This window comes from Pithys albifrons, chromosome 1 (assembly GCF_047495875.1).
Source record: "Pithys albifrons albifrons isolate INPA30051 chromosome 1, PitAlb_v1, whole genome shotgun sequence".
Lineage (NCBI taxonomy): Eukaryota > Metazoa > Chordata > Aves > Passeriformes > Thamnophilidae > Pithys > Pithys albifrons.
This window is the reverse complement of record NC_092458.1, coordinates 124,608,052-124,635,661: the sequence shown is the minus strand read 5'-3', so window position 1 is coordinate 124,635,661 and position 27,610 is coordinate 124,608,052. Positions and strand designations below refer to the sequence as shown.

At 43.8% G+C, this 27,610-nt stretch overlaps 2 protein-coding genes across 3 annotated transcripts in view; both read right to left on the bottom strand.

The window, feature by feature from the left end:
- The window catches only part of VPS26C (VPS26 endosomal protein sorting factor C), a 541,728-nt gene that overhangs the window by 379,644 nt on the left and 134,474 nt on the right, over positions 1–27,610 (bottom strand). The window lies entirely within an intron of this gene.
- The window catches only part of HLCS (holocarboxylase synthetase), a 110,241-nt gene that overhangs the window by 82,277 nt on the left and 354 nt on the right, over positions 1–27,610 (bottom strand). The window contains exons 2-5 of one of the 2 annotated variants that reach the window (XM_071567002.1): positions 22,196–22,348; positions 17,535–17,697; positions 14,266–15,170; positions 12,394–12,576 (exon numbers count right to left, since the gene is read on the bottom strand). In XM_071567002.1, the coding sequence (XP_071423103.1) occupies positions 12,394–12,576; positions 14,266–15,170; positions 17,535–17,697; positions 22,196–22,348 (1,404 nt within the window). Of the gene's footprint in view, positions 1–12,393; positions 12,577–14,265; positions 15,171–16,943; positions 17,013–17,534; positions 17,698–22,195; positions 22,349–27,610 lie in introns of those variants that run through there. The other variant, XM_071567013.1, reaches the window with a different exon arrangement.

Here is a 27,610-nt window from a genome sequence, read left to right as displayed (position 1 = left end):
ATTCTTTCCCAATATCCCATCCAACCCTGCCCTCCTTCACCTTAAGGCCAATTATTTCCCATAAAACTGCAGAGTTTCTTTCAAATCACACTTTTCCATGCACATTCCCAAAGCAAATCCACAAGAAAGTTTAGGCTCAGGATCAGCAAATCCACAAGAAATTTTAGGCTCAGTATCAGTAAGTTTAGGCTCAGTAGTAGCAAACAGACAATGAAGTTTATGCTCAGGATGAGCTTAGGCTCAGTATCAGCAAATTCACAATAAATTTTAGGCTCAGTATCACCAAACCCACAAAGAAGTTCAGGCTCAGGATCAGTAAACCCAAAATAAAGTTCAGGCTCAGTATCAATAAACCCACAATGAAGTTTAGGCTCAGGATCAGGAAATTCAGAATAAAGTTTAGGCTCAGGATCAGCAAATCCACAAGAAAGTTCAGGCTCAGGATCAGCATATCCACAATAAAGTTTAGGCTCAGTATCAGAAAATCCATAATAACGTTTAGGCTCAGGATCACCAAACCCACAAGAAATTTTAGCCTCAGTATCAATAAACCCCCAATAAAGTTTAGGCTCAGGATCAGCAAACCCACAAGAAATTTCAGGCTCAGTATCAGTAAGTTTAGGCTCAGTATCAGTAAACCCACAATAAAGTTTAGGCTCAGTATCAGTAAACATAAAATAATGTTTACACTCAGGATCAGCAAATCCACAAGAACTTTTAGTCTCAGAATCAGTAAACTCACAGTAAATTTTAGGCTCAGTATGAATAAACCCCCAATAAAGTTTAGGCTCAGGATCAGCAAACCCCCAATAAAGTTTAGGCTCAGGATCAGCAAACCCCCAATAAAGTTTAGGCTCAGGATCAGCAGGTTTAGGCTCAGTATCAATAAACCCCCAATAAAGTTTAGGCTCAGTATCAATAAACCCCCAATAAAGTTCAGGCTCAGGATCAGCAAACCCCCAATAAAGTTTAGGCTCAGGATCAGCAGGTTTAGGCTCAGTATCAATAAACCCCCAATAAAGTTCAGGCTCAGGATCAGCAAACCCCCAATAAGGTTCAGGCTCAGGATCAGCAAACCCCCAATAAGGTTTAGGCTCAGGATCAGCAAACGCCCAATAAGGTTTAGGCTCAGGATCAGCAAACCCCCAACACAGTTTAGGCTCAGGATCAGCAAACCCCCAATAAGGTTTAGGCTCAGGATCAGCAAACCCCCAATAAGGTTTAGGCTCAGGATCAGCAAACCCCCAATAAAGTTCAGGCTCAGGATCAGCAAACCCCCAATAAGATTTAGGCTCAGGATCAGCAAACCCCCAACACAGTTTAGGCTCAGGATCAGCAAACCCCCAATAAGGTTTAGGCTCAGGATCAGCAAACCCCCAATAAGGTTTAGGCTCAGGATCAGCAAACCCCCAATAAGGTTTAGGCTCAGGATCAGCAAACCCCCAATAAGGTTTAGGCTCAGGATCAGCAAACCCCCAATACAGTTTAGGCTCAGGATCAGCAAACCCCCAATACAGTTTAGGCTCAGGATCAGCAAACCCCCAACACAGTTTAGGCTCAGGATCAGCAAACCCCCAACACAGTTTAGGCTCAGGATCAGCAAACCCCCAACACAGTTTAGGCTCAGGATCAGCAAACCCCCAACACAGTTTAGGCTCAGGATCAGCAAACCCCCAGCCAAGCTCAGCCCCAAAACTGAGCCTGGAAAGGCTCCAGCAGAACAAGGTCCCCCTTTGACAGAACATCCAAAGGCTGCTCAAGGTGGTGATTTCTCCTCCCAGAAAAAGGTGGAATAAATTCCACTTGGAGCCCTTAATTCTTCCTGACACCAACTTTGGAACAACATTTTTGGTTTTGTTTTTTAAGGAAAGCAAAAATAATTTGTGCCACTGGGTTAAAAATAAGAAACCAGGAAAGGAAAAAAAAAATCCACTTTTTGCATTAAAATTATGCATAAAAAAGTGTGTTTTTTAAAAAAAAATTACATCATCAAAGTCATGTTTGAGGAATAAATTAAGATACAAATCTAACCCTGAATGGTGTACAAATATATATTAAATTACTCTCAAAATTATTCTGTGTTGACCAGGCCAAAAAAAGTACAGAAGAATTTTGTTCTCAGCTAATTAGGCAATAAATTAAATGCAATATTTGCAGCTGCTAAAAAAAAAAACCATCACAGAATACTATTTTTATTTGGTAACAAACTCTTATTTTTTCTTCCCCCTAAACTAAGAATAAAATTGTTTGTTGGAAACCTCGGAATGAAAAGCAGAATTTAAGTAAATAAACCCTAAGGAAATTTTTTTTTCTGATAATACACAACCCTTGGCTGAGGCTTTTCCATCAGGTTTGTTTTGCCTTTCAGCATCACACAGGAATTAATTCAGTGTTCAGGAATATGAAACAGCACAAGGGGAGCCAAAAATTAAAAAAAAAAAATTACAAAAAAAGGTTTGCTGTGGTTTTAAAAACAAGAAATAAATTATATATATATTTATATTATATATATATATATATATATTATAGACATTCCATATAAATATAGGGCATCATCTCAGCACTGCAGGGAGGAGAAACCCCCCAGATAAAATGGATCCATTTTCCCAACTGATCTATGGAATAATTAACCTAAAAAGGGGAAATATTTTTAATAAAGTGCCACAAAGTCCCTTTATCTAAAAAAAAAAAAAAAAAAGGAATGTGGGAAACCAGGAGAGAGGAAAGGGAAGAGTGTCCCATTCTGAAATAAAAGCTCCTTCAGTTGATGGAGCAGCATTTGGTAACTAATATCCCAACTCCTTTCTCATTTCTAACTAATATTCCAACTAATTTCTCATTCTTCTTACTAATATTCCAACTAATTTCTCATTTTTCTAACTAATATTCCAAGTAATTCCTCATTTTTATAACTAATATTCTAATTCCTCACTTTTATAATTAATATTCTAATTCCTCACTTTTATAATTAATATTCTAATTCCTTTCTCATTTTCCTAACTAATATTCCAACTCCTTTCTCATTTCTAATATTCCAACTCCTTTCTCTTTTCTAACTAATATTCTAATTTCTCATTTTTATAACTAATATTCTAATTTCTCATTTGTATAATTAATATTCTAATTCCTTTCTCATTCCTAACTAATATTCCAAGTAATTTCTCATTTTTCTAACTAATATTCCAACTAATTTCTCATTTTTCTAACTAATATTCCAACTAATTTCTCGTTTGAATAATTAATATTCTAATTCCTCATTTTTATAACTAATATTCAAACGCCTTTCTCATTTTTCTAACTAATATTCCAATTTCTCATTTGTATAATTAATATTCTAATTCCTTTCTCATTTTTCTAACTAATATTCAAACTAACTTCTCATTTTTCTAACTAATATTCTACTTTCTCATTTTCATAACTAATATTCTAACTCCTTTCTCATTCCTAACTAATATTCCAAGTAATTTCTCATTTTTCTAACTAATATTCCAACTAATTTCTCGTTTGAATAATTAATATTCTAATTCCTCATTTTTATAACTAATATTCAAACTCCTTTCTCATTTTTCTAACTAATATTCTAATTTCTCATTTTTCTAACTAATATTCCAACTAATTTCTCATTTTTCTAACTAATATTCCAACTCCTTTCTCATTTTTCTAACTAATATTCCAACTCCTTTCTCACTTTTCTAACTAATATTCCAACTAATTTCTCACTTTTCTAACTAATATTCCAACTAATTTCTCACTTTTCTAACTAATATTCCAACTAATTTCTCATTTTTCTAACTAATATTCCAACTAATTTCTCATTTTTCTAACTAATATTCCAACTAATTTCTCATTTTTCTAACTAATATTCCAACTAATTTCTCATTTTTCTAACTAATATTCCAACTAATTTCTCATTTTTCTAACTAATATTCTAATTCCTCATTTTTATAACTAATATTCAAACTCCTTTCTCATTTTTCTAACTAATATTCCAATTTCTCATTTGTATAATTAATATTCTAATTCCTTTCTCATTTTTCTAACTAATATTCTAATTCCTTTCTCATTTTTCTAACTAATATTCTAATTCCTTTCTCATTTTTCTAACTAATATTCCAACTCCTTTCTCATTTTTCTAACTAATATTCCAACTCCTTTCTCATTTTTCTAACTAATATTCCAACTAATCTCTGATTTTTATAACCAATATTTTAATTATGCATTTATTCAATGTTACAAATTAAAAACCACACTTTGAAATGATTTCTGGGGTTGTTCTTTCTTAAAGAAGCTCAACAGCCCAATTTAGGATCTACTTGAGAGAAGGAAAGGGAATTCTCAATTAAAAAAAACGAGCTGGAAAAACCCAGTGTGGTCCCACATCTTAAATCCCACCAGCCCAAACCAGCAGAGATTTCACTGCTAAAATTATCAGATATTTATTACAACAATTAACAGCTGGTGGGAGTGCCAGAAAATGCAGGGAAATAAAGTTGTTTTCAAGCCTTGCTCCTTAACTCTTCAGCTGCTGCCCCACTCCCCTCTCTCCTCCTCCCACTGACTCCTTTGCATCTGCTCTCAAACCACACCCACCAAAATAAATAAAAATATTAAACTCCTTCTCCCCCTCAGTCCAGGAGCATGTTCTGATTTACACACTCCATGGATAAATCATCCCAGTTTTCCTCAGGGTTGGGCCTGGGGCACTTGAATAATTTCTATTCTCTTGTGTATTTATTAAGAAATAGGAAAATAAAGAAAATAATATTGAAATTTGGGGTTGCCAGAATGGCTAATACAATAAAATTTATATATTTTTACAAAAATCCACATATTGACAGTCAATAATAGAAATAAATCTGTTTATAGGATTATATAATTATATCAATGCAGTACCAAACTTGAGCACTGCTGGGGATCCCCCAGTGATAAAATCAGGTGGAATTGTTACCATTAAATCATGTCCTCCTGTAAAGAACTCCCCTCTCTCCTCCTCCCACTGACTCTTTTTCATCTGCTCTCAAACCACACCCACCAAAATAAATAAAAATAAAAATATTAAACTCCTTCTCCCCCTCAGTCCAGGAGCATGTTCTGATTTACACACTCCATGGATAAATCATCCCAGTTTTTCTCAGGGTTGGGCCTGGGGCACTTGAATAATTTCTATTCTCTTGTGTATTTATTAAGAAAGGGGTAAATAAAGAAGATAATACTGAAATTTGGGGTTGCCAGAATGGCTGATACAATAAAATTTATATAGAAATTTTTAGAAAAATGCACATATTGACAATAATAAACACCAATCTGTTTATAGGATTATATAATTATATCAATGCAGTACCAAACTTTAGCACTGCTGGGGATCCTCCAGTGATAAAATCAGGTGGAATTGTTACCATTAAATCATTTCCTCCTGTAAAGAACTCCCCTCTCTCCTCCTCCCACTGACTCTTTTGCATCTGCTCTCAAACCACATCCACCAAAATAAATAAAAATATTAAACTCCTTCTCCCCCTCAGTCCAGGAGCATGTTCTGATTTACACACTCCATGGATAAATCATCCCAGTTTTTCTCAGGGTTGGGCTTGTGGCACTTGAATAATTTCTATTCTCTTGTGTATTTATTAAGAGGAAAATAAAGAAAATTTCTGAAATTTGGGGGTGCCAGAATGGCTAAAACAATAAAATTTATATATTTTTACAAAAATCCACATATTGACAGTCAATAATAGAAATAAATCTGTTTACAGGATTATATAATTACATAAATGCAGTACCAAACTTTAGCACTGCTGTGGATCCTCCAGTGATAAAATCAGGTGGAATTCTTACAATTCAATCATGTCCTCCTGTAAAGAACTCCCCTCTCTCCTCCTCCCACTGACTCTTTTTCATCTGCTCTCAAACCACACCCACCAAAAAAAATAAAAATACAAGAATCCAACTCCTTCTCCCCCTCAGTCCAGGAGCATGTTCTGATTTACACACTCTGATATTCCTGTCAATGCTGTGCCAGCAGTGCCACCAAAGGGGCTCTTAAACTTGTGACAGCCCCAGGAGGAGCCACAGCAAACTGGGTGATTTAATCTGACAGCTGCTCTTTAATCAGCTTTGCACTCCAAGAGCTGCCAGGGAGCCACATGGCACATGCCATTCCCAGTGCCCCTGGAATTGCCTCCTTTCCTTTCCTGGAATTGCCTCCTTTTCTTTCCTCAGGGGCTCAGGAATTGTCCCTTACAATGAACTGGCAGAGGAGAAACATCAGAATCTCTGTCAGTCCCTTCCCCATCAGCTGCTGACACCAATCAGACCTGCTCAGTTCTTTTTTAGGTCTTTACCTCCTTCACTGACAGAGTACTCCAATGTCTTTATAATCAACAACTCTAATTAAGCTCCCATCTTAATTTTCCTGACTAAATTCAGCTCGATAAACACTTTGTGCTGTGGACAATTCTTTTTTCCTGATAACATCATTGCATAACTCAGCTGTCACAAGCCAAAAAACATATTGAGAAGTGCTGAAAATGCTCTTGGGAGCTGTCAGAAGCCAAAAAAATATTGAGAAGTGCTGCAAATGCTCTTGGGAGCTGTCAAAAGTAAAACAAAATATTTAGAAGTGTTGTAATTTCTCTGTTTCAAAAGCAGCTCAAGTTGGCAGTTTTATCCTTTTTGGAAGAGCAAATCCAGAAGATGCTTTTACTTGCTTTCTAATTACATATTTCCATGCTTTAATTAATTAGAAAGGTGAATAGAATCATATCATGTGGCCATAATTTGCTCCAAGGGATGGAATTGTTCTCCAACATCCCAACAATCTCCCACTGTGGAAAGGTCTCATCATTCCCAAGCCATGGAAACCCGACTGGCCCTGGTGGGGCTCCAGCTGATGCCAAGCCTGCTCTCATTTCCCCACCCTCATTCCATAAATCCCAAGGACAGGGCAGGGAATCTCCAGGTTTTTTGGTGCTTGGAAAGCTCCCCTTTTGGCAGATCTTCAGCAGTGAGGTCATGGTGAGTGGCAGGAGCCAAAGGGGTTGGCAAAGCCCTCCAAGATCCCCCACCTGCTCCAAAGGCTTCAGCATTCCCAGCTCTGCTGGGAACAAACCCCACTGGAATTGCAGCCCTCACACAGAGGGAGGCACAGCAGGACACAACAGGACACAACATATTTAGAAAAGCTGTAAATTCTGTTTCAAAAGCAGCTCAAGTTGGTAGTTTTATCCTTTTTGGAAGAACAAATCCAGAAGATGCTGCTATTTGCTCTCTAATTACATATTTCTATGCTTTAATTAATTAGAAAGGTGAATAAAATCATATCATGTGGCCATAATTGGCTCCAAGCGATGGAATTGTTCTCCAACATCCCTACAATCTCCCTTTGTAGAAATCTCTTGTCATTCCCAAGCCATGGAAATCCGAGTGCTCCTGGTGAGCCTCCAGCTGATGCCAAGCCTGCCCTCATTTCCCCACCCTCATTCCATAAATCCCAAGGACAGGGCAGGGAATCTCGAGGATCTTTGGTGCTTGGAAAGCTCCACTATTGGCAGATCTTCAGCAGTGAGGTCGTGGTGAGTGGCAGGAGCCAAAGGGGTTGGCAAAGCCCTCCAAGATCCCCCACCTGCTCCAGGCAGCTCTGCATCCAAAGGGTTTGGCATTCCCAGCTCAGCTGGGAACAAAACCCACTGGAATTGCAGCCCTCACACAGAGGGAGACACAACAGGACACAGCAGGAATTTGGGCTGCTCTGCCCTGGCTTTATAAATTTAGATTCTGACTGTAAAACTCCAAAATAAACTGGGACTAAAAACTCAGCCCTGCTGTGCTGGAGGTTTTTCAGCTGAGCTTGGCCGTGGCACTGAGTGCCATGATCTGGTAAAGGGACTAGAGCTGGACCAAGGGTTGGACTTGATGATCTGGGAGGTCTTTTCCAACCCAATCCATTCTATGATTCTATAACCAATTCCCAAAAAACACCCAGCCCTGCTGTGCTGAGAAACCAATCCCAAAAAAACCACCCAGCCCTGATGGTGCTCTGGGGCACCCCAAGAGTGAGAAATCAGCAGAAAACGTGAACACCCAGATCACAAATGTTTTAAATATATATATGACATAAACCCTTCTGGAAGCTTTGTAATCAAATTTTCCATTCTCTGCAGCACAGAAGGAACATGCCTGGTGAAGAAAGAGGTTGGGAAGGATCATGGTCAGTGCCTGGAAGGCAGACTTGAAACATGAGAGAGTCCAATTGCATGAGTGGCACTTTGGGCAGGTGCCAGAACATCCTAATTCCATATCAGAGGCAGCTCCACACCAGCATTAAATGGTGCTCGGGACAAAAGGCATTAACTCTGAGTTCTCACAGCAGCATAAAGACCCTTTTTATGGAGATTGCTATAAACAAGATATTTTCTTTCAGCCCTCAAAGCTTCTTGCATTTTCCAAGTGATCCTCAGAAACATTTATGGAGCCAAGACACAGCCAAAAAATTGTTTATAATATAATGCAACATAAGAATTATTATGATTATTATGTGCCCACATGGATGTATTAGTATGATTATTATGTGTTGTTTAGCAGAAGGAAAACACAGTTTTAAAATAAAGGGAGTATTTCCCAGATTTCTCTTTCCCTCTCCCCCAAATAAATGGTGAATATTCTCTGAATATAAATAACAAAAAAAAAAAAAAAAAAGCAGGAGGCATCTTCAGCAACTACCTGGAATTTCTTGGCTCCACATTTGGAGCTCCCTTCACCTCTCAGCAAAGTTTCTCTGTTGAAAATGTTTTCCTGTGTTGTGACAGGACATTCCACCAGTTCCTGTGCCATTTCAAAGGCCATTTTAAAATTAAGGAAATATTAGACAGGGCAGTTGGTGCAAAACATGCAAAGATATTTTAATGCAAGTCTATATACAACTCACTGTGCATAAAATGTTTTCCAGCCCTTCCTTGTTTTTTCCCCTTAAAATCCAGCTCAGAAGTGTCCCCTGGTGGTGAACACCTTCCACTCACTGAAGGAGCTGCAGGAGAAGCCACAGCTGCATCCAGCTTTGGAGAGCAACAGACTCCCAGGGATTTTAATTACTAATTAATTCATCATCATCATCATCATCCAGCCTTCTAATATTTATCACAGAATCATGGAATGCTTTGGGTTGGGGGGGACTTTAGAGCACACTCAGTGCCACCATGGGCAGGGACACCTCCCACCAGCCCAGGCTGCTCCAAGCCCTGTCCAACCTGGCCTGGGACACTCCCAGGGATGGGGCAGCCACAGCTGCTCTGCCCAACCTGTGCCAGGGCCTGCCCACCCTCCCAGGGAAGGATTTCTCCTCAATATCCCACCTAGCCCTGCCCTCTGGCAGCTTAAGGTCATTTCCCTTGTCCTGTCCCTCCATCCCTTGTCCCCAGTCCCTCTCCAGCTCTCCTGGAGCCCCTTTGGGCACTGGAAGGGGCTCTCAGGTCTCCCTGGAGCTTCTCCTCTCCAGGCTTGTTATTGTGATGCTCTGCAACATCTCCCATAAAACATAATAAGCAGAAACTAAAAAAGCAATAAAACCCAATCCTGATGTTTATGTCTGGAAAATTATCCTTTAAGGCTGAAAGAGGGAAATATTGGAGTGTTTAAAGGCAAAGCTGCAGAAAAAACCAGCAGCAAATTGTGCAGCAGCAAATAACCTGCCTTGCTCATAAATTATATTATTATATATTATATTAATTATGTATTTTATATATATATAATTATAGATTATATATTCCTCTTAATTCAAACACTGTTTTCATTGCTGTGCCATCATTCTACATGGGCAGGTCTAAACCTCTTTGACCATCCATGATTCAGGTACACATCAAGACCTGAAACTCTTAATAATCAAATTTCTACAAATCAGCATCACAGATTTGATGGGATCATTAACAGAGTCAGAAGGATACAAAAATACAGAGATTTTCCAGGAATTGTGGGCAGAGGAAAAGACAGGAGAGGCTCTTTGGTCATAAAATCAAGTTTCAGGTCTTGATGTGTTGGGTGGTGCCTTTTGCAGTGTAATTTTTAGCTGCTTCTTAGGGAGGAATTGGAATCTTTTTTTTTCTCCCTTGGGATACACATTTGGAAGTTTGAATTTCCAGTTTCTAGGGTTATGTTTGTATATCTGTCAAGTATTAATTTCCATTTTATAGGGCTCCATTTCCAGTTTTATTTTAATGTGCTTTTTCTCCATTATTCACTGCAGTTTTCACACAGGAGCTGCCACTTCCCTTTCCCAAAATATTCTGGAAGCACATCCTGACCAAGGCATGGGGAAAAATGACCACACACACCAACACAGCAAAATTCCCATCAAAAATGGGAATAAAGCAATTTTAAAAAAAATCACATTTTTAAAATGTGAATACAATTTTTTAAAATCAATTTTGCCATAAAGTTTATATAGTTGAAGTATCTGTATTAGGTGGTTTGCAACACTGGAATATGCCACTAGATGGCAAGTTTGGATAGAAATCAGCTACATTTTGGCTCTTGGAATGCTTGGAAACTCCAAGGGCAGAGGAAAGAACAATCAGGACAAAAGAGAGAAGGATGAGAATTATAAAAAAAGGAAGAGTTCAACAAACTACAAAAATTGTGTGTAGAAAAATGTAATATTAGTCTAAAGGGGCTTTAGTTTTGTTTCCACATCTGCCACACCAATAGAGAATCAATTCTTGGGAATCCACAGGCAGGAAGAAGCACTGGAGCAGGTGGCAATAACATCCAGCCTTGGAATTTTCCAGGATTCTCCTGGACAACGGGCCTGGAACCATACCTGCCCCACATTAACAAACCCCAAGTCATGTCTTAAAGGAATTTTCCAGGATTCTCCTGGACACAGGGTGTGGAACCAGCCCTGCCCCACACCAACAAAGCCCAAGTCATGTCTTAAAGGAATTTTCCAGGATTCTGCTGGACACAGGGTGTGGAACCAGCCCTGCCCCACACCAACAAAGCCCAAGTCATGTCTTAAAGGAATTTTCCAGGATTCTGCTGGACACAGGGTGTGGAACCAGCCCTGCCCCACACCAACAAAGCCCAAGTCATGTCTTAAAGGAATTTTCCAGGATTCTGCTGGACACAGGGTGTGGAACCAGCCCTGCCCCACACCAACAAAGCCCAAGTCATGTCTTAAAGGAAAACAAAATCCCACCTTTCCATGTTCTTCCAAGCAATGTCTCAAACTCGGGAGTCTCACCTGACTCCTTGAATTACAAGCAGCTATTCCACTTTTCCATAGGGAATGTTTCTAATGGAAATATTCCAGCACCCTCAGGAATAAAGCTCTTTGTGGTATAATCAGCTCCCTGCTCACTCCAGGCTGTTCCCCACAATTTGTATTTGATCTTTTGCTGCCAGACTATACAGAGATTTTAAAAGAAATACAAACCCTGTTTTTTAAACCAGTTCCTTCAGCAGCTCCCACAGCCTTGAGTTTTATAGCATTAAAAAGTTCTGAACAGAATCAGAGCAAATAGAAATACAGCAAATACAGCTAAAAATTAACTTCCCCATGGTGAAATTTAAAATTACTGCCAGCAGGCAGTGATGGGGCAGAAATTAAACTTTGTGCTTACCTGTAACACCCACACAAAGCTCTGCAAAGACCAACAGCAGAGCAGGAACAAGGCGTTTTTAGGTGTCCCAGCTGAGCAGGTGGGACCAGTTTATCCCTGTGTGGGTGTGACCAAAGCTGGGCATTCTCCACCCTCCATTCATTGCCCACCAACTGTTCCCAATGGCCCATTGGCAGCAGCTGCCCAGGGCACAGCTGAGCCCTCAGGCTGGGAGCTGGCTGGGAAAGAAGCCTGGCAGAGGAGCTGGGAGAACTGCCCTGCAGGGACTCCTTGGCACCTCCACACCCACCTGAGGGCTCAGCTCTGCCCAGGGGCCAGCAACGATTCCAAAATCCCCCCTGACTGCCAGAGTCAGATCCCCCAGTGTGGAACTCCCTGCCCTGGGGGAGACACTGGGGGCTCCCACCTGTATCTGAGGGGATGGAATCTTGGGGTTTGGGGGCTTGGGGAACCACTCATGGGATCCAGAGGAGGAGCAGACCCTGGCCAGGAGGAGCCCACCACTCTCCACCAGACTGTGCCATCATCTGCACCAACAGGTTTGTCCCTTTCTTTGTGTTTGTGCCCCAGGGGGTGGGTTACACTGCTGGGCTTGGGGGTTAAACCCAATTTCTCTTTGTGCCATTGCATTTATTGTAATATTGTTATTAAATTGTAACTCTGATTTATAATCTCTTTTGTGTTGAGTTTGTTTCTCCTGCTGTTTCCCTTTAAACCAGCACAGAGGGAGCACTGAATTGCTGTTGCAGAGTAAATCCCACACACCTGAGCTAAGAAGGGGCCTCACCTCATCAGGAGAGAGCAGGTGGAGAGGTGTCAGTGTGGGAACTTCACTGGAGTCACAGCTCAGGCCAAGCAACACCAGGAGCTCCCTGAGAACTTCGTATCTCTTGCTGTTGCTCATCTTCAGCAAATTAAAGTCCTCTTCGGTTTGGACATCCAGGGAGTTGCTGTCCAGCTCCAAGTGGGCCTGGCAGGGTGTGTGCAAAGGGAATAACAAACATCATTTTCCAGTTCAGGGATCACCTGCCAACCCACCACAATTATCTACCCAAAATATCCCTTCCTAATAAAATTATCTTCTCCTGGAGTTGTTTGAACTTGTATTTATTAACTTCAGTTTGCCTTTCTACTTTTCAGCTCTACCAGAACCAACAGCAAGATGGGTCAAACTCTGGCTTGGACCAGAACAGAATTGCATTAAAACTGGAAGAACTTTGCAGAGTTTGTGCAAGATCTGGAGAACTCAGGCAAGTCCTTCCTGTGTCACAGGAATGGAGCTGAAACCAGAGCAGATAAAGAAACATTTCTGTCTGGAGGAGTTACCTTCTCACCTGGTAGAAAACCACTCCTCAGGGCTGCAGCAGATGCCTAAAAGCAGAAATTAATTGCAAAAGTAAAAAAAATCCCACAGAACCCTCTTTTTTTTGGCTTGTTTTTTTTATCTGGTTTTTCTTTATATGTTCAGTGCTTCTTTGTGGGTTGTTTTTTGTTTTTTAACTAATTGTTCCAAAATATTTAGGGGGCCTTGTACTCTGCCATTTCCAAATTAATTTCATGAAAATCAGGAGCTGTTCTCTTGGTTCATTTCTTCAGTTTTGTACAGTTTAATGATGTTCTTCATGTTTTCAATATGATCTGCTTTATTGGATTTCAGGGAAATGGATGACAGTGGATGCTCCATCCCTGGTACTGAAATTCAGGGAAATGAATGACAGTGGATGCTCCATCCCTGGTACTGAAATTCAGGGAAATGAGTGACAGTGGATGCTCCATCCCTGGTACTGAAATTCAGGGAAATGAATGACAGTGGATGCTCCATCCCTGATATTGAAATTCAGGGAAATGAGTGACAGTGGATGCTCCATCCCTGGTACTGAAATTCAGGGAAATGGATGGCAGTGGATGCTCCATCCCTGGTACTGAAATTCAGGGAAATGATCCTCCATCCCCGGGAAGTGTCCAAGGCCAGGTTGGACAGGGCTTGGAGCAAGTGGTTTCCTTAATATCCCAAAGAATCCTGTCCCAACTTTGTGCTATTTCCCAAAGGAATAAGAAGAAAAAACACAAGTCCATCCAACCTAAATGGCTGTGCCCCTTTCCAAGCCATTCTCCAGGACAGTCTCTGACTGGCACAACCCAAATGAGGCCATTCAGTCATAGAACCACAGAATGGGTTGGGTTGGAAGGGGCCTTGAAACTTTGGGGGGACCTCAGTGTGGCCTTCCAGGAGCTGAAGGAGCCACAAGAAAGATGGAGAGAGACCATTTGCAAGGGATGGAGGGACAGGACAAGGGGAATGGCTTCAAAGTGCCAGAGGGCAGGGCTGGATGGGATATTGGGAAGGAATTGCTGGCTGGGAGGGTGGGCAGGCCCTGGCACAGGGTGGGCAGAGCAGCTGTGGCTGCCCCTGGATTCCTGAAAGTTCCCAGGCCAGGTTGGACAGGGCTTGGAGCAGCCTGGGCTGGTGGGAGGTGTCCCTGCCCATGGCAAGGGTGGGACTGGGTGATCTTTAAGATCCCTCCCCACCCAAACCATTCCATGATTCTGAACCTCCCTTTGACAGGAATCCCAAGAACACCCAATGGGACAAAGTGCCTTTTTTGAGGCCAGCACACCCTGTGGCCAGGTGTTCATGGACCCCTCCACACCCCCATACCTGGCAGAGAATGGCTTCTCCTCCACTGGCCCCATGGGTCACATGGACAATCACAGCATCTTTCTCGGTGTTATTTAAGTGACACAAAGTCTTCACTTTCCCAGCCTCTTCCTTGGTTGCCTCCTCAAAAACACACCCACTGACCAAGAGGTTCAGCCTCATCTCAGGGCTGAGAGAGAGACCACCAGCTTTAGAGACCACCAACTCATGGACAGTCCTCCTCAGCTTGTTCTTCCGCTTCATCCGAACGCCGCCCAAAGTGAAGGACGAGGAAATCCCCAAGATCTTCCCACCTTTGTCTAAAAACTTCATGAACTGCTTGTGGTGGCCCTCTGGAAGAGGCTCCTCCGTGGCAATGACCAGCAGCAGGGCGTTGTCCACCCAGGGGTCCCTCAGCACCTGCTCCTGGAGCAGCTGGTAGATGGTGTAGCTCTCAGCATTGATGCACTCCTGGAGGACTGACCTGACCTGCTCGAATCTCACCTTGGCTGTCTCAGAGCCCAGGTAGATCAACACATTTGGGGGCTTCCCAGCAAGGTTCACCCTCTTCATGCCTTTCTCCAGACAGGGATCCTGCTGTTCTCCCACTCTGCAGTCTTTGGGAAGCTCAGGAATGTTCTCCACAGAGGCACATTTCACTGACTCGATGGTGCTGTTCTCCAGCTGAAGGCACTCGTGGCAGCTGGAAAGGTGCAGGTGGTGATGTTCTCCAGCACCTGCCTCCTTGTCAGACACACTGCTGGACTCCTCCTCCTCCACCTTGGGCTTCTCCTCTGCAGACTCAGCTGCTCCTAACCCTGATTTAACAGCAGTCCCAAAATTGGCATCCATTTGTGTGCTTTGCTCTCTCTCAGGTGGTGCCTCCTGTGCCAGCTCCTTCAGAGCAGATTCTTGTAAATGGACAGCTGGAAAAGGATACAAAAGAGAGGGTTAGAAAAATCACAGATTCATAGAATGGATTGGGTTGGAAAAGACCTCCCAGATCATCAAGTCCAACCCTTGGGCCAACTCCAGGCCCTTTACCAGATCATGGCACTCAGTGCCACGGCCAAGCTCAGCTGAAAAACCTCCAGGGATGGGGAATCCACCCCCTCTCTGGGCAGCCCATTCCAATCCCTGAGCACTCTCTCTGCAAAGAAGTTTTTCATGATATCCAACCTAAACCTCCCCTGGCAGAGCTTGAGCCCCTGCCCTCTTGTCCTGCTCTTGGCTGCCTGACAAGTTGAATAAAATTATGGTTTAGAATAATATATGAACATGATGTGATTTCTTTGTCTTGCAGTGCATCGAGCAAAGCAATTAACTGGCTATGCCAAGTTCAGCACTTCATTCCCAGGAATGATGTACCAGCATGTCCAGATGCACAGAAGGATCCTTGGCCACCTCTCTTCTGTCTATTGTGTTGTATTTGATAGGACTGGACACAGAATATTCACTGTAAGTTGGTGAAATACATCCCAGTCTGAAAAGAGTTCTAGATGGATGCAAAGAATCATAGAATGGATTGGGTTGGAAAAGACCTCCAAGATCATCAAGTCCAACCCTTGATCCAACCCTACTGTGATCACCAGCCCAGGGCACTCCGTGCCATGGGCTGGTGATCACAGTGGGGTTGGATCAAGATGTGTTGGATTCTTACTCAGTGCCACATCCATTGGATTGGAAAAGACCTCCCAGATCATCAAGTCCAACCCTTGTGCCAACTCCAGTCCCTTTACCAGATCATGGCACTCAGTGCCACGGCCAAGCTCAGCTGAAAAACCTCCAGGGATGGGGAATCCACCCCCTCTCTGGGCAGCCCATTCCAATCCCTGAGCACTCTCTCTGCAAAGAAGTTTTTCCTGATCTCCAACTTCAATGATATTCAAAGTGCTCTCATCAATAAACACAGTAGGGTTTCATTTAATTTCTGTACAAATCACCTGTAACAGAAAGAATTCAATTTGTTTCACACCAAATCCCCCCAAGAACAAACTTAATTTGCACTCATAACACAAGCCATTTAATTACTCTTTGTTTCAAAGGACAAAATGAAGCAAATTAAATACCTTGGGGAAAACACTGGTCTCTAAAGGAGGGCAGGGTGGAAAATCACTTGCTGCTATTTGGAAATAAGGTAATGAACTGATGGTGTTGGGTAAGATGGAGATGTTGAACCCCCAGTGAACTTTAGCTGGAGGCTGCAGATAAAAGTTTGGCACAAGTAAAGGGAGTAAAAAAATACTTGAACTGCTTTCAGTCTGCAGAGAGGGAGAGAAACCCACCCACAGCAAGATCTGGGAGCTGAGGATCCAAGGAAATAAGAAAAATTGTTAAACCTTCTCCTTTCTCCCACTGAAAAGGACAGAGCTGCAAAATAATTTTATTGCAAATACAAAGAAGAAAAGAAGAGCAAAGGTAATTATTGCCAGCATGAAACCTGCAAACTAAGTAAGAGGAAAAAAATACAAATATACAAATACACCAAAAAACCAGCCCCAAGCAAGGGAAAAAAAAATAAAATAAACCCACTTGTTCTCAACACACCTTCAGCTTTTAATACATTTCTATTTCAAATATGAAAAAAGAGAGAACATTTGTACAGAACTTTCTGAGTTTGTTTCTTGGTGGGGTGGGTTTTATTTAAATAGATTTCTAAATATAACAAGTCCTATAGAAACAGTATTTTCTAACCTTACCTTTGTGACATTCACCCATTTGTGCACTCGGAAAAGGTTAAACCCCACTTTGGGTACTGAGAGTTCTCATCACTCAGAGGTTAATTATTGACAGCAGCTTATGAGGCATTAAAGAAAAAGTGGGGAGGTTATTAAAAATAGTTTAATCCACTTTGCTGTTATTTCTGTTGCTGCCTTTTGTAGGATGTTCTCTAAAGAGTGAAAGGGTTCAACTGTTCAAGGAGTTCTGTATTTGAGAATATTCAGTGTAAAATGGGAGAATTTCTTCCCTGGGAGGGGCTGGGATGGAATTCCCAGACAAGCTGTGGCTGCCCCAGCCCTGGGAGAGTCCAAGGCCAGGCTGGACAGGGCTTGGAGCACCCTGGGCTGGTGGCACTGGATGGACTTTAAGGTCCATCCCAACCCAAACCATTCCATGAAAATCCAGCAGAGCTGCAGAGGCATCAAGAGCCTCAAAAGACAACAGGAGGAAAACACTGAGCCAAAATAAACACAAGTTTTCTGAGGTAGGTATAAAAAATATGTGAAAAGTCCTAAAATGACCATGAAACCAACAAATTCTGCTCTGAAAAATGATGCTGAAATACTTACAGACAATCTTGTGGGGCACCATTCCATTGTCCATCTGCAGCCTGTCCTCCATGAAGGCAATTCCAAGGCTGCTGAAATTATCTACACTGGCTTCAGCAAACAACTTAAAAGGTTCACCAGGTTTATAGGCCAGTGGTGAACAATAGTCTGACCACTTCACAATCTAAAATAAAGCACATGAACCTTCTTCAGTTGGAAAATGTTACAAAAAAAGCATCCAAATATACACAATGTTGTGAGTTTTCAAGAGGAATTGCGGGAGACTCGAACACAACCCAAAGGACCCACCAAGGAAGGGTCATTTATTCAGCAAAAGCTGCTCCAAGATTCATCCCTGACAGAAAGAAACCACAGCAAAACCCACAATAAATGTTCAGAGAAAATAATTCCCAAAAACCAAGGCTGGAAAAGCTTCAAGCAACAGAGAAAATTCCATCACGTTCTATAAAAAAAATTCTATTTGTGTTTATTTCCTTCAGCACAAATTCTAAACAAGAATGTTGATAAAAAAGAACAAAAGTGAACTACAAGGGTTTAATAAAAGTACACCCTGATTATCTAATTATCTACTATCTGAGGAACTAAACCCTGAGGGTTTAAGCTGCTTACCCACACCAAAATTTCCTTTCTCCAGAAAATAAACACAGAATCACAGAATGGATTGGGTTGGAAAAGACCTCCCAGATCATCAAGTCCAACCCTTGGTCCAACTTCAGTCCCTTTACCAGATCATGGCACTCAGTGCCACGGCCAAGCTCAGCTGAAAAACCTCCAGGGATGGGGAATCCACCCCCTCTCTGGGCAGCCCATTCCAATGCCTGAGCACTCTCTCTGCAAAGAATTTCTTTCTGCTCTCCAACTTCAATTTCCCCTGGCAGAGCTTGAGCCCATCGTGTCCCCTTGTCCTATTGCTGAGTGCCTGGGAGAAGAGATCAACCCCCACCTGGCCAGAACTTCCCTTCAGGCAGTTCCAGACAGTGCTGAGGTCACCTCTGAGCCTCCTCTTCTCCAGGCTAAACACCCCCAGCTCCCTCAGCCTCTCCCCACAGCACTTGTGCTCCAGTTGCTTCTCCAGCCTCGTTGCTCTTCTCAGTTGGGTAGGAAGAGACCTCTGAAATCATCAACCCTTGATCCAACCCCACTGTGATCACCAGCCCAGGGCACTCTGTGCCCTGGGCTGGTGATCACAGTGGGGTTGGATCAAGACATGGTGGATTCTCTGTCCCTTCTCCAGCCTCGTTGCTCTTCTCTGGCCCCGCTCCAGCCCCTCAAGATCTTTCCTCAACTGAGGGGCCCAGAACTGAACACAACACTCAAGGTGTGGCCTCCCCAAGGCAGAGTCCAGGGGAAGGGTCACTGCCCTGGGCCTGCTGGCCACGCTAGTTTGGATCCAGGCCAGGATCCCCTTGGCCTTCTTGGCCACCTGGGCACACTGGTGGCTCCTGTTGAGCTTCCTGTCCCTCAGTCCCCCCAGGTCCCTCTGCCTGGCTGCTCTCCAGCCACTCTGTGCCCGGCCTGGAGCGCTGCAGGGGGTTGGGGTGGCCAAAGGGCAGGACCTGCACTTGGCCTTGTTGAACTCCATCCCATTGCAATCAGCCCCATCTCTCCAGTCTCTCCAGATCCCTCTGCAGAGCCCTCCTGCCTTCCAGCAGGTCGACACTCCCTCCCAACTTGGTGTCATCAGCAAATTTGCTGCTGATGGGCTCAATCCCCTCATCTAAATCATCACTAAAGATGTTAAACAGGACTGGACCCAACACAGACCCCTGGGGACACCACTGGTGACCAGCTGGATGCAGCTCCATTCACCAGCACTCTCTGGGCCCGACCCTCCAGCCAGCTCCTAACCCAGGAGAGGGTACACCTGTCCAAGCCATGGGCTACCAGCATGATGCAAGTGGGATACACAAACCAGTTGTTCTCCTGTGAAGGTGTTTTTAGAGATAATGAATTATCACCTGTTTTCATGACTTAGAAAAAAAAATCAACCTTTGCCATCTGAGATATTCCAAATACTGGGAGACAAAGTGCAATTCCCACACAGCAACTCCAGGACTGTGACACCAAAGCACTTCCATGAATTTCAGCTTTTTCTCACCACACACAAGATGCACCACATGGATCAAAGACACCAAGGAAAGACACTTAATTGGAATGCACAAAATGAGGGTGAGCTCTTGGATAATTTGTCCCTAATTAGACTGTCAGCCAAATTTACCTTTTTACCTGCTGCAGTTAAGTGGTTTCCTTAATATCCCAAAGAATCCTGTCCCAACTTTGTGCTATTTCCCAAGGGAATAAGAAGAAAAAAACAAGAGTCCATCCAACCTAAATGGCTGTGCCCCTTTCCAAGCCATTCTCAAGGACAGTCTCTGACTGGCACAACCCAAATGAGACCAATCAGTCAAAGAATTCCAGAATGGTTTGGGTTGGAAGGGGCCTTGAAACTTTGGGGGGACCTCAGTGTGGCCTTCCAGGAGCTGAAGGAGCCACAAGAAAGATGGAGAGAGACCATTTCCAAGGGATGGAGGGACAGGACAAGGGGAATGGCTTCAAAGTGCCAGAGGGCAGGGCTAGATGGGATATTGGGAAGGAATTGCTGGCTGGAAGGGTGGGCAGGCCCTGGCACAGGGTGGGCAGAGCAGCTGTGGCTGCCCCATCCCTGGGAGTGTCCCAGGCCAGGCTGGACAGGGCTTGGAGCACCCTGGGCTGGTGGGAGGTGTCCCTGCCATGGCAGGGGTGACACTGGGTGGGCTTTAAGGTCCCTTCCCACCCAAACCATCCTGTGCTCCTGTGACTCTTCACTAAGGAGAGCACACACAACACATGAGAGCCTTGGGAAGGAACCAGGACAACCTACACTGATTTTTCCTCTCTGAAAACCAAGTATATTTTTTGTTTTGGGTTACAGCCTCTCTCCCCCTTCAGACCTGAATGCAAACTGAGTGTAGAGTTACTGTATCACAGAAACATCAAGGGTGGCAGAGACCTTCAGCATCATCCAGTCCCACCACCACCAGCACCCCAAGGGCCACATCCAGATGCCAATTCAATTATATTTTCAGTAATTCAAGTTTTAGAGCATCATCTTCTGAATCCAGATCCTTCCACTTTCAGTATAGCACCAAAGAAGCCACTCCTAAGATTTCCAAAGATCTGGGATGGGAATATTTTCTAAATAAATTTGCCATAAAGATTTCAGTACTGCTTGAATTTACATCTCTAGATGCCACAAAACATTTTATAAGTATTATATTTGCACTAAAAGGCAAACAGAATTTAAAAAAATTCCAACCAAGTAGTATTTTCCTGCTACATTTCACAGAAAAGCAAAGAGATTGAAAGCTTCATTTGGCTCCTGCAGACTGACAAAATAATCTGAATATACAATACTTAACGTGCACTTGTAAATCACAATGAAAGGAAGATTCCAAGATCTATTTTGATTTCATAGAATCATGGAATGGTTTGGGTGGGAAGGGACCTCAAAGCCCACCCAGTGCCACCCCTGCCATGGGCAGGGACACCTCCCACCAGCCCAGGCTGCTCCAAGCCCTGTCCAACCTGGCCTGGGACACTCCCAGGGATGGGGCAGCCACAGCTGCTCTGCCCAACCTGTGCCAGGGCCTGCCCACCCTCCCAGACAGCAATTCCTTCCCAATATCCCATCCAGCCCTGCCCTCTGGCACTTTGAAGCCATTCCCTTGTCCTGTCCCTCCAGCCCTTGCAAATGGTCTCTCTCCATCTTTCCTGTGGCTCCTTCAGCTCCTGGAAGGCCACACTGAGGTCCCCCCAAAGCTTCTCCTCTCCAGGCTGGCCAATGCCAGCTGTGCCAGCCTTTCCTCCCAGCAGAGCTGCTCCATCCTCTGCTCATCCTGGAGCCTCCTCTGGCCTCTCCAGCAGCTCCATGTCCTTGCTGTGCTGCCCCCAGGGCTGGAGCAGCTCTGCAGGTGGGGTCTTACTGGTGGCCTTTGGACATCTAACAAGAAAACTGGCCTGATACATTACTTATCCTGAGCCTTAGAGAAAAAATCAGTGTAGGTTGTCCTGGTTCCTTCCCAAGGCTCTCATGTGTTGTGTGTGCTCTCCTTAGTGAAGAGTCACAGGAGCACAGGATGGTTTGGGTGGGAAGGGACCTTAAAGCCCACCCAGTGCCACCCCTGCCATGGGCAGGGACACCTCCCACCAGCCCAGGCTGCTCCAAGCCCTGTCCAGCCTGGCCTGGGACACTCCCAGGGATGGGGCAGCCACAGCTGCTCTGCCCACCCTGTGCCAGGGCCTGCCCACCCTCCCACCCAGCAATTAATTCCCAATATCCCATCTGTCAGTTTGAAGCCATTCCCCTTGTCCTGTCCCTCCATCCCTTGTCCCAAGTTCCTCTCCAGCTTTCCTGGAGCCCCTTTAGGCTCTGCAAGAGGCTCTTCCCTTCTCCAGATGAACCCCCCCAGCTCCCAGCCTGTCTCCAGGGCAAAGGTTCAATTCCCACCCACAGCCAGAGAAAAATGCTACTAAAAAAATCTCAGCAAGATGCCCATGGGTCAATCTGAAGCATAAAACACAACTAAATTCTTAACAGTGCTAAATTTTTAATGACAAGATCACCTTTTTATTCCTACTAACATTACAAACTCTCAGTACAAGAGGCAAAGAGATCCACTCACCTCTTTGGAAGAGTCAGGCACTTTGTGCAGGTCCTCTGGCTGGGCAGAAACACTTTCTGTCACAAAAGTTATGTGTTCTGCTGGGAGGAACTTCTCAGGGCACAGCAGGGGGGAAATGAGCAGCAGGCTCCACCTGTTTAAGTCATCGAGGAACTGAAAGGAACAGAGAAACAAGTCTAGATGGGAAGCAGCTGATTTAAGAATTAATTTTTAAGTTAAGCCCAGCCTGAATTCAAAAGGCTTCCAAAAGGGCGATGACTATTTCACAACCCCCGTGAGAGGGGAAAAAACAGGGTAAAGTTCTGACTCACCACGCAGGAACACATCAAAAATGAAACTAAAAGTGACAAGCCACGTTTTTAAGCCAATTCACACTCAGCTTTCAGTTTTGCAGGAGGAGTGAGTGGGCACAAACCCACCGTGCCCCTGGAGGGCCATTTGCCTCTGGAACGTTCCTCCTCCATCCTGATCCTGCTCTCCCATCCACACTCCACATTAAATCCTCCTGCAGTTGCACCAAAATTCCTCATTCATTCTGTAACTAAAGAAATAACTCATTCAAATCCAATTTGTTCATAAATTAGTCCATCAGACCATTGGACAAATGTTTTCTTCATTAAAATCTAAAAGTGGTTCCCTCTCTTGCCCTCACCAAGGAGCAAATAAAGCTCAAAGGTGGAATCAGTAGATCAACAAACAGGTTTGAGCTCTGCCCATATAAAATGTTGTTTCAAGTGAGCAAAATGAGGTGAAAAATGAAACCCATGTCTTTTGAAAATGAGCAGTGGACAAGGAGGGTGGGTGGCAGCCCATGACAGTGGAAAAAAATCCCCAAGTTCCTCAATAATCTGTTCTCATAAAATATCAACTTTTAAGTGGATATTGCACTGAACTTCATTTTTCTTACCTATTTTTAAAATGGCAAATATTAGAAATTTATTTATTTTGCCACAACCATGACAACTTCAGTCATTTTAGGAACTTCCTGATAGCACATTAAATGTGTCCATCCCTCCACACCTCAAATGAGACCCCAGAATATTAAGGCTACTGGTTCAGTTCAATGATCCAACCAGCTCCAGTGAGCTGCAGAAGCTCCAGAAGCTGCAGAAGCAAACACTGTTATCTCCCAGGGAAGGTCAACTGAACTCAGGAAGCTTTATAGTACCTTAAACATCCGACCTGGGAGAAGATCAAACAGAAAAACCTCTGCAGGTTACGATTTATGACTTGTTGGTATCTTAAGCAAATCAGTGCTCACAGTGCAGGGTTAGTTGGACCCGCTCAGACACCAAAGGAGCTCTGCTGGCTGCACAGAAGCCAAAAAATCATAGATGATAGAATTGACTGGGATGGAAAAGACCTCTGAGATCATCAAGTCCAACCCTTGGTCCAACTGCAGTCCCTTTACCAGATCATGGCACTCAGTGCCACGGCCAAGCTCAGCTGAAAAACCTCCAGGGATGGGGAATCCACCCCCTCTCTGGGCAGCCCATTCCAATCCCTGAGCACTCTCTCTGCAAAGAATTTCTTTCTGCTCTCCAACTTCAATTTCCCCTGGCAGAGCTTGAGCCCATCGTGCCCCCTTGTCCTATTGCTGAGTGCCTGGGAGAAGAGACCAACCCCCACCTGGCCAGAACTTCCCTTCAGGCAGTTCCAGACAGTGCTGAGGTCACCTCTGAGCCTCCTCTTCTCCAGGCTGAACACCCCCAGCTCCCTCAGCCTCTCCCCACAGCACTTGTGCTCCAGTCCCTTCTCCAGCCTTGTTGCTCTTCTCTTCTCAGTTGGGTTGGAAGAGACCTGTGAAATTATCAAGTCCAACCCTTGATCCAACCCCACTGTGATCACCACCCCATGGGACGGAGTGCCCTGGGCTGGTGATCACAGTGGGGTTGGATCAGGACATGGTGGATTCTCTGTCCCTGGAGGTGTTTAAGAGGACACTCAGTGCCACATCCAGTCCCTTCTCCAGCCTCGTTGCTCTTCTCTGGCCCCGCTCCAGCCCCTCAAGATCTTGCCTCAACTGAGGGGCCCAGAACTGAACACAACACTCAAGGTGTGGCCTCCCCAAGGCAGAGTCCAGGGGAAGGGTCACTGCCCTGGGCCTGCTGGCCACGCTACTTTGGATCCAGGCCAGGATCCCCTTGGCCTTCTTGGCCACCTGGGCACACTGGTGGCTCCTGTTGAGCTTCCTGTCCCTCAGTCCCCCCAGGTCCCTCTGCCTGGCTGCTCTCCAGCCACTCTGTGCCCAGCCTGGAGCGCTGCAGGGGGTTGGGGTGGCCAAAGGGCAGGACCTGCACTTGGCCTTGTTGAACTCCATCCCATTGCAATCAGCCCCATCTCTCCAGTCTCTCCAGATCCTGAAATCATCCAAGTCAACCTTTTATCTCTTCCGAGATGACATAAAGAGCTCCACAGTGATGTTCCCTCTGTGTTTAATCTCAGGTCAGAGCCCTCCTGTGCCCCACACCTGCCCCAGGGACCCTCAGAGCAAAAGTGGGAACTGCCAGTACAGATTTTTAAGAGACAAAAACATATTGAGTAACAGCCCTGACTTTATGCCAAACTTTATGCCAAGCTCCAGCTCCCCAGAGGGCTTCCCAGCTCCCAATAAACTGAGCAGCTTATAAAGTCAGTCTGCATGAATAACACTGCAGCCAGAAAAAAATCTGCTTATTCTGCAAGGACTGAGCAGGAGCTGATTCAGAAAACAGCAAAGTGGAGCAAAGAACAGCAGAAATCAGCTGAAATACTTTTTACAAACAAATAATCCAAAGCAAGTGAGGCAAAACTCCTCTGAACACATGGTAAATTTTGGTTTGTTTGGGTTTTTTGGGAATGAAATATTTAACTTTGCTATGAGAGATTCTGAGATTGCCACCGTGGCTTTTATGCATGAAATAATCAGCTCATGAAGCAGCAAAAAGGGTGGTTTGAAACAGAACAAACTCCATCAGCAGTTCTGAGCTTGTTTTCCCTCCCTGAAAACATTCTCTTCACCCACTGAACTTATGAAAAGCTCCTCTGCTTCTTAAAGAACAGCCCTTGGGGCTTCATAAATCCATCTCAGCAATGCCTGTAACAACTGAAATAATTCCCCCCAACACACAGAAGAACAGCAGCAAAAAGCAGAGATCGAGAATTCTGCTGTTCAGTGACCAATTTAGACAAATGCAATATTCCTGTAAATAACTCAGACTATTCCAGGCAGTGCCAGGAACTTCCACTTCTAATCCTGAAAGTCGAGCAAGCTTAGTTTCAGTTTTGCTTCCTGCAATTCCACATAGAACTGGTTCAGGCACTGGATTTTTCCACTGCCAGGGGCTCCCTCCACCCTCCTCTCCCTCTGCCCCTTGGCAAAAACCATGATTTTCATTTCTCATTTGCAAAAACCATGATTTTCATTTCTCATTTGCAAAAAACATGATTTTCATTTCTCATTTGCAAAAAATATGATTTCTCATCTCATTTTCCTCACTTGGAATGTTTTGCCTGGGCAAGAGCTGCGAGTTCTCTGTAACCAAAGCTCAGCTCAGACCCCAGGACAGATCCAGGGAGGTTTTAAACCCCTGACACAAACCTTGAACCACAAACAGACCATATATTTTTAGACTAAAGCCTTGGGTATGCTCAAAGCCTGTTGCTAATATGGAAAGGGGCTTTTCCCAAGGGCCTGGAGCAACAGGACAAGGGGAATGGCTTCAAACTGACAGAGAGGAGATGGTGGGAAGGAATTGTTCCCTAGGAGGGTGGGGAGGGGCTGGGATAGAATTCCCAGAGCAGCTGTGGCTGCCACATCCCTGGGAGTGTCCCAGGCCAGGTTGGACAGGGCTTGGAGCAGCCTGGGCTGGTGGGAGGTGTCCCTGCCCATGGCAGGGGTGGCACTGGGTGGGCTTTGGGGTCCCTCCCAACCCAGACCATTCTGGGATGCTTTGAAACACCCTTGAGCTCCACCAGCCAAGCTGTCCTATAAGCACAGCTGTGCTTGCCAGGCTGCACCTGATACACACACACATTTACATATAGAATCATAGAATGGATTGGGTTGGAAAAGACCTCTGAGATCATCAAGTCCAACCCTTGGGCCAACTCCAGTCCCTTTACCAGATCATGGCACTCAGTGCCACGGCCAAGCTCAGCTGAAAAACCTCCAGGGATGGGGAATCCACCCCCTCTCTGGGCAGCTCATTCCAAGGCCTGAGCACTCTCTCTGCAAAGAATTTTATGTATAAACATACATATATATGTATGTTAATATGTATATATATGTGTGTGTGTATATATATGTGTGTCTCTGTGTATATATATATATATGTATTTTTATATACACACATATATATACACACACATACATATTTTAATATATATACACACGCATATACATTCATATTTTTAATACATACACACATATACATATATGGTGACCTCAGCACTGTCTGGAACTGCCTGAAGGGAAGTTCTGGCCAGGTGGGGGTTGGTCTCTTCTCCCAGGCACTCAGCAATAGGACAAGGGGGCACGATGGGCTCAAGCTCTGCCAGGGGAAATTGAAGTTGGAGATCAGAAAGAAATTCTTTGCAGAGAGAGTGCTCAGGCACTGGAATGGGCTGCCCAGAGAGGGGGTGGATTCCCCATCCCTGGAGGTTTTTCAGCTGAGCTTGGCCGTGGCACTGAGTGCCATGATCTGGTAAAGGGACTGGAGTTGGCCCAAGGGTTGGACTTGATGATCTCAGAGGGCTTTTCCAACCCAATCCATTCTGTGATTCTGTGATATTTTTAATATATATGCACACATACATATATATGTACATACATACCCATATGTTTTTACATATATACACACACATATATATACATACACTTATATTTTTATATATATGCACAGGCATATATATAAACACATACAGACATATTTTTAATATCTATACACACATATATATACACATATATTTTTATATATGCACACACACATACATACACATATTTTTAATAACTATACACATATACACATATATATACACACATATATTTTTATATATATACACACACATATACATACACTTATATTTTTATATCTATGCACACACACATATATAAACACAGACATATTTTTAATACACACATATATGCACATATATATACATATATTTTATATATATGCACACATATATATAAACACATACATATTTTTAATATATATACCCATATATACATATATATTTATATATATATGCATACACATATATATACACATACATACATATTTTTAGGATATATACACACACACACATATATTTTTGATATATACACGCACACACAACTATGTATTTTAAACATACGCACATATTAAGCACATCCAGCACATCCAGCACCCCCAGCCCTCTCCCTGGCTCAAGTAGCTCCAGCAGGCAGCGAGT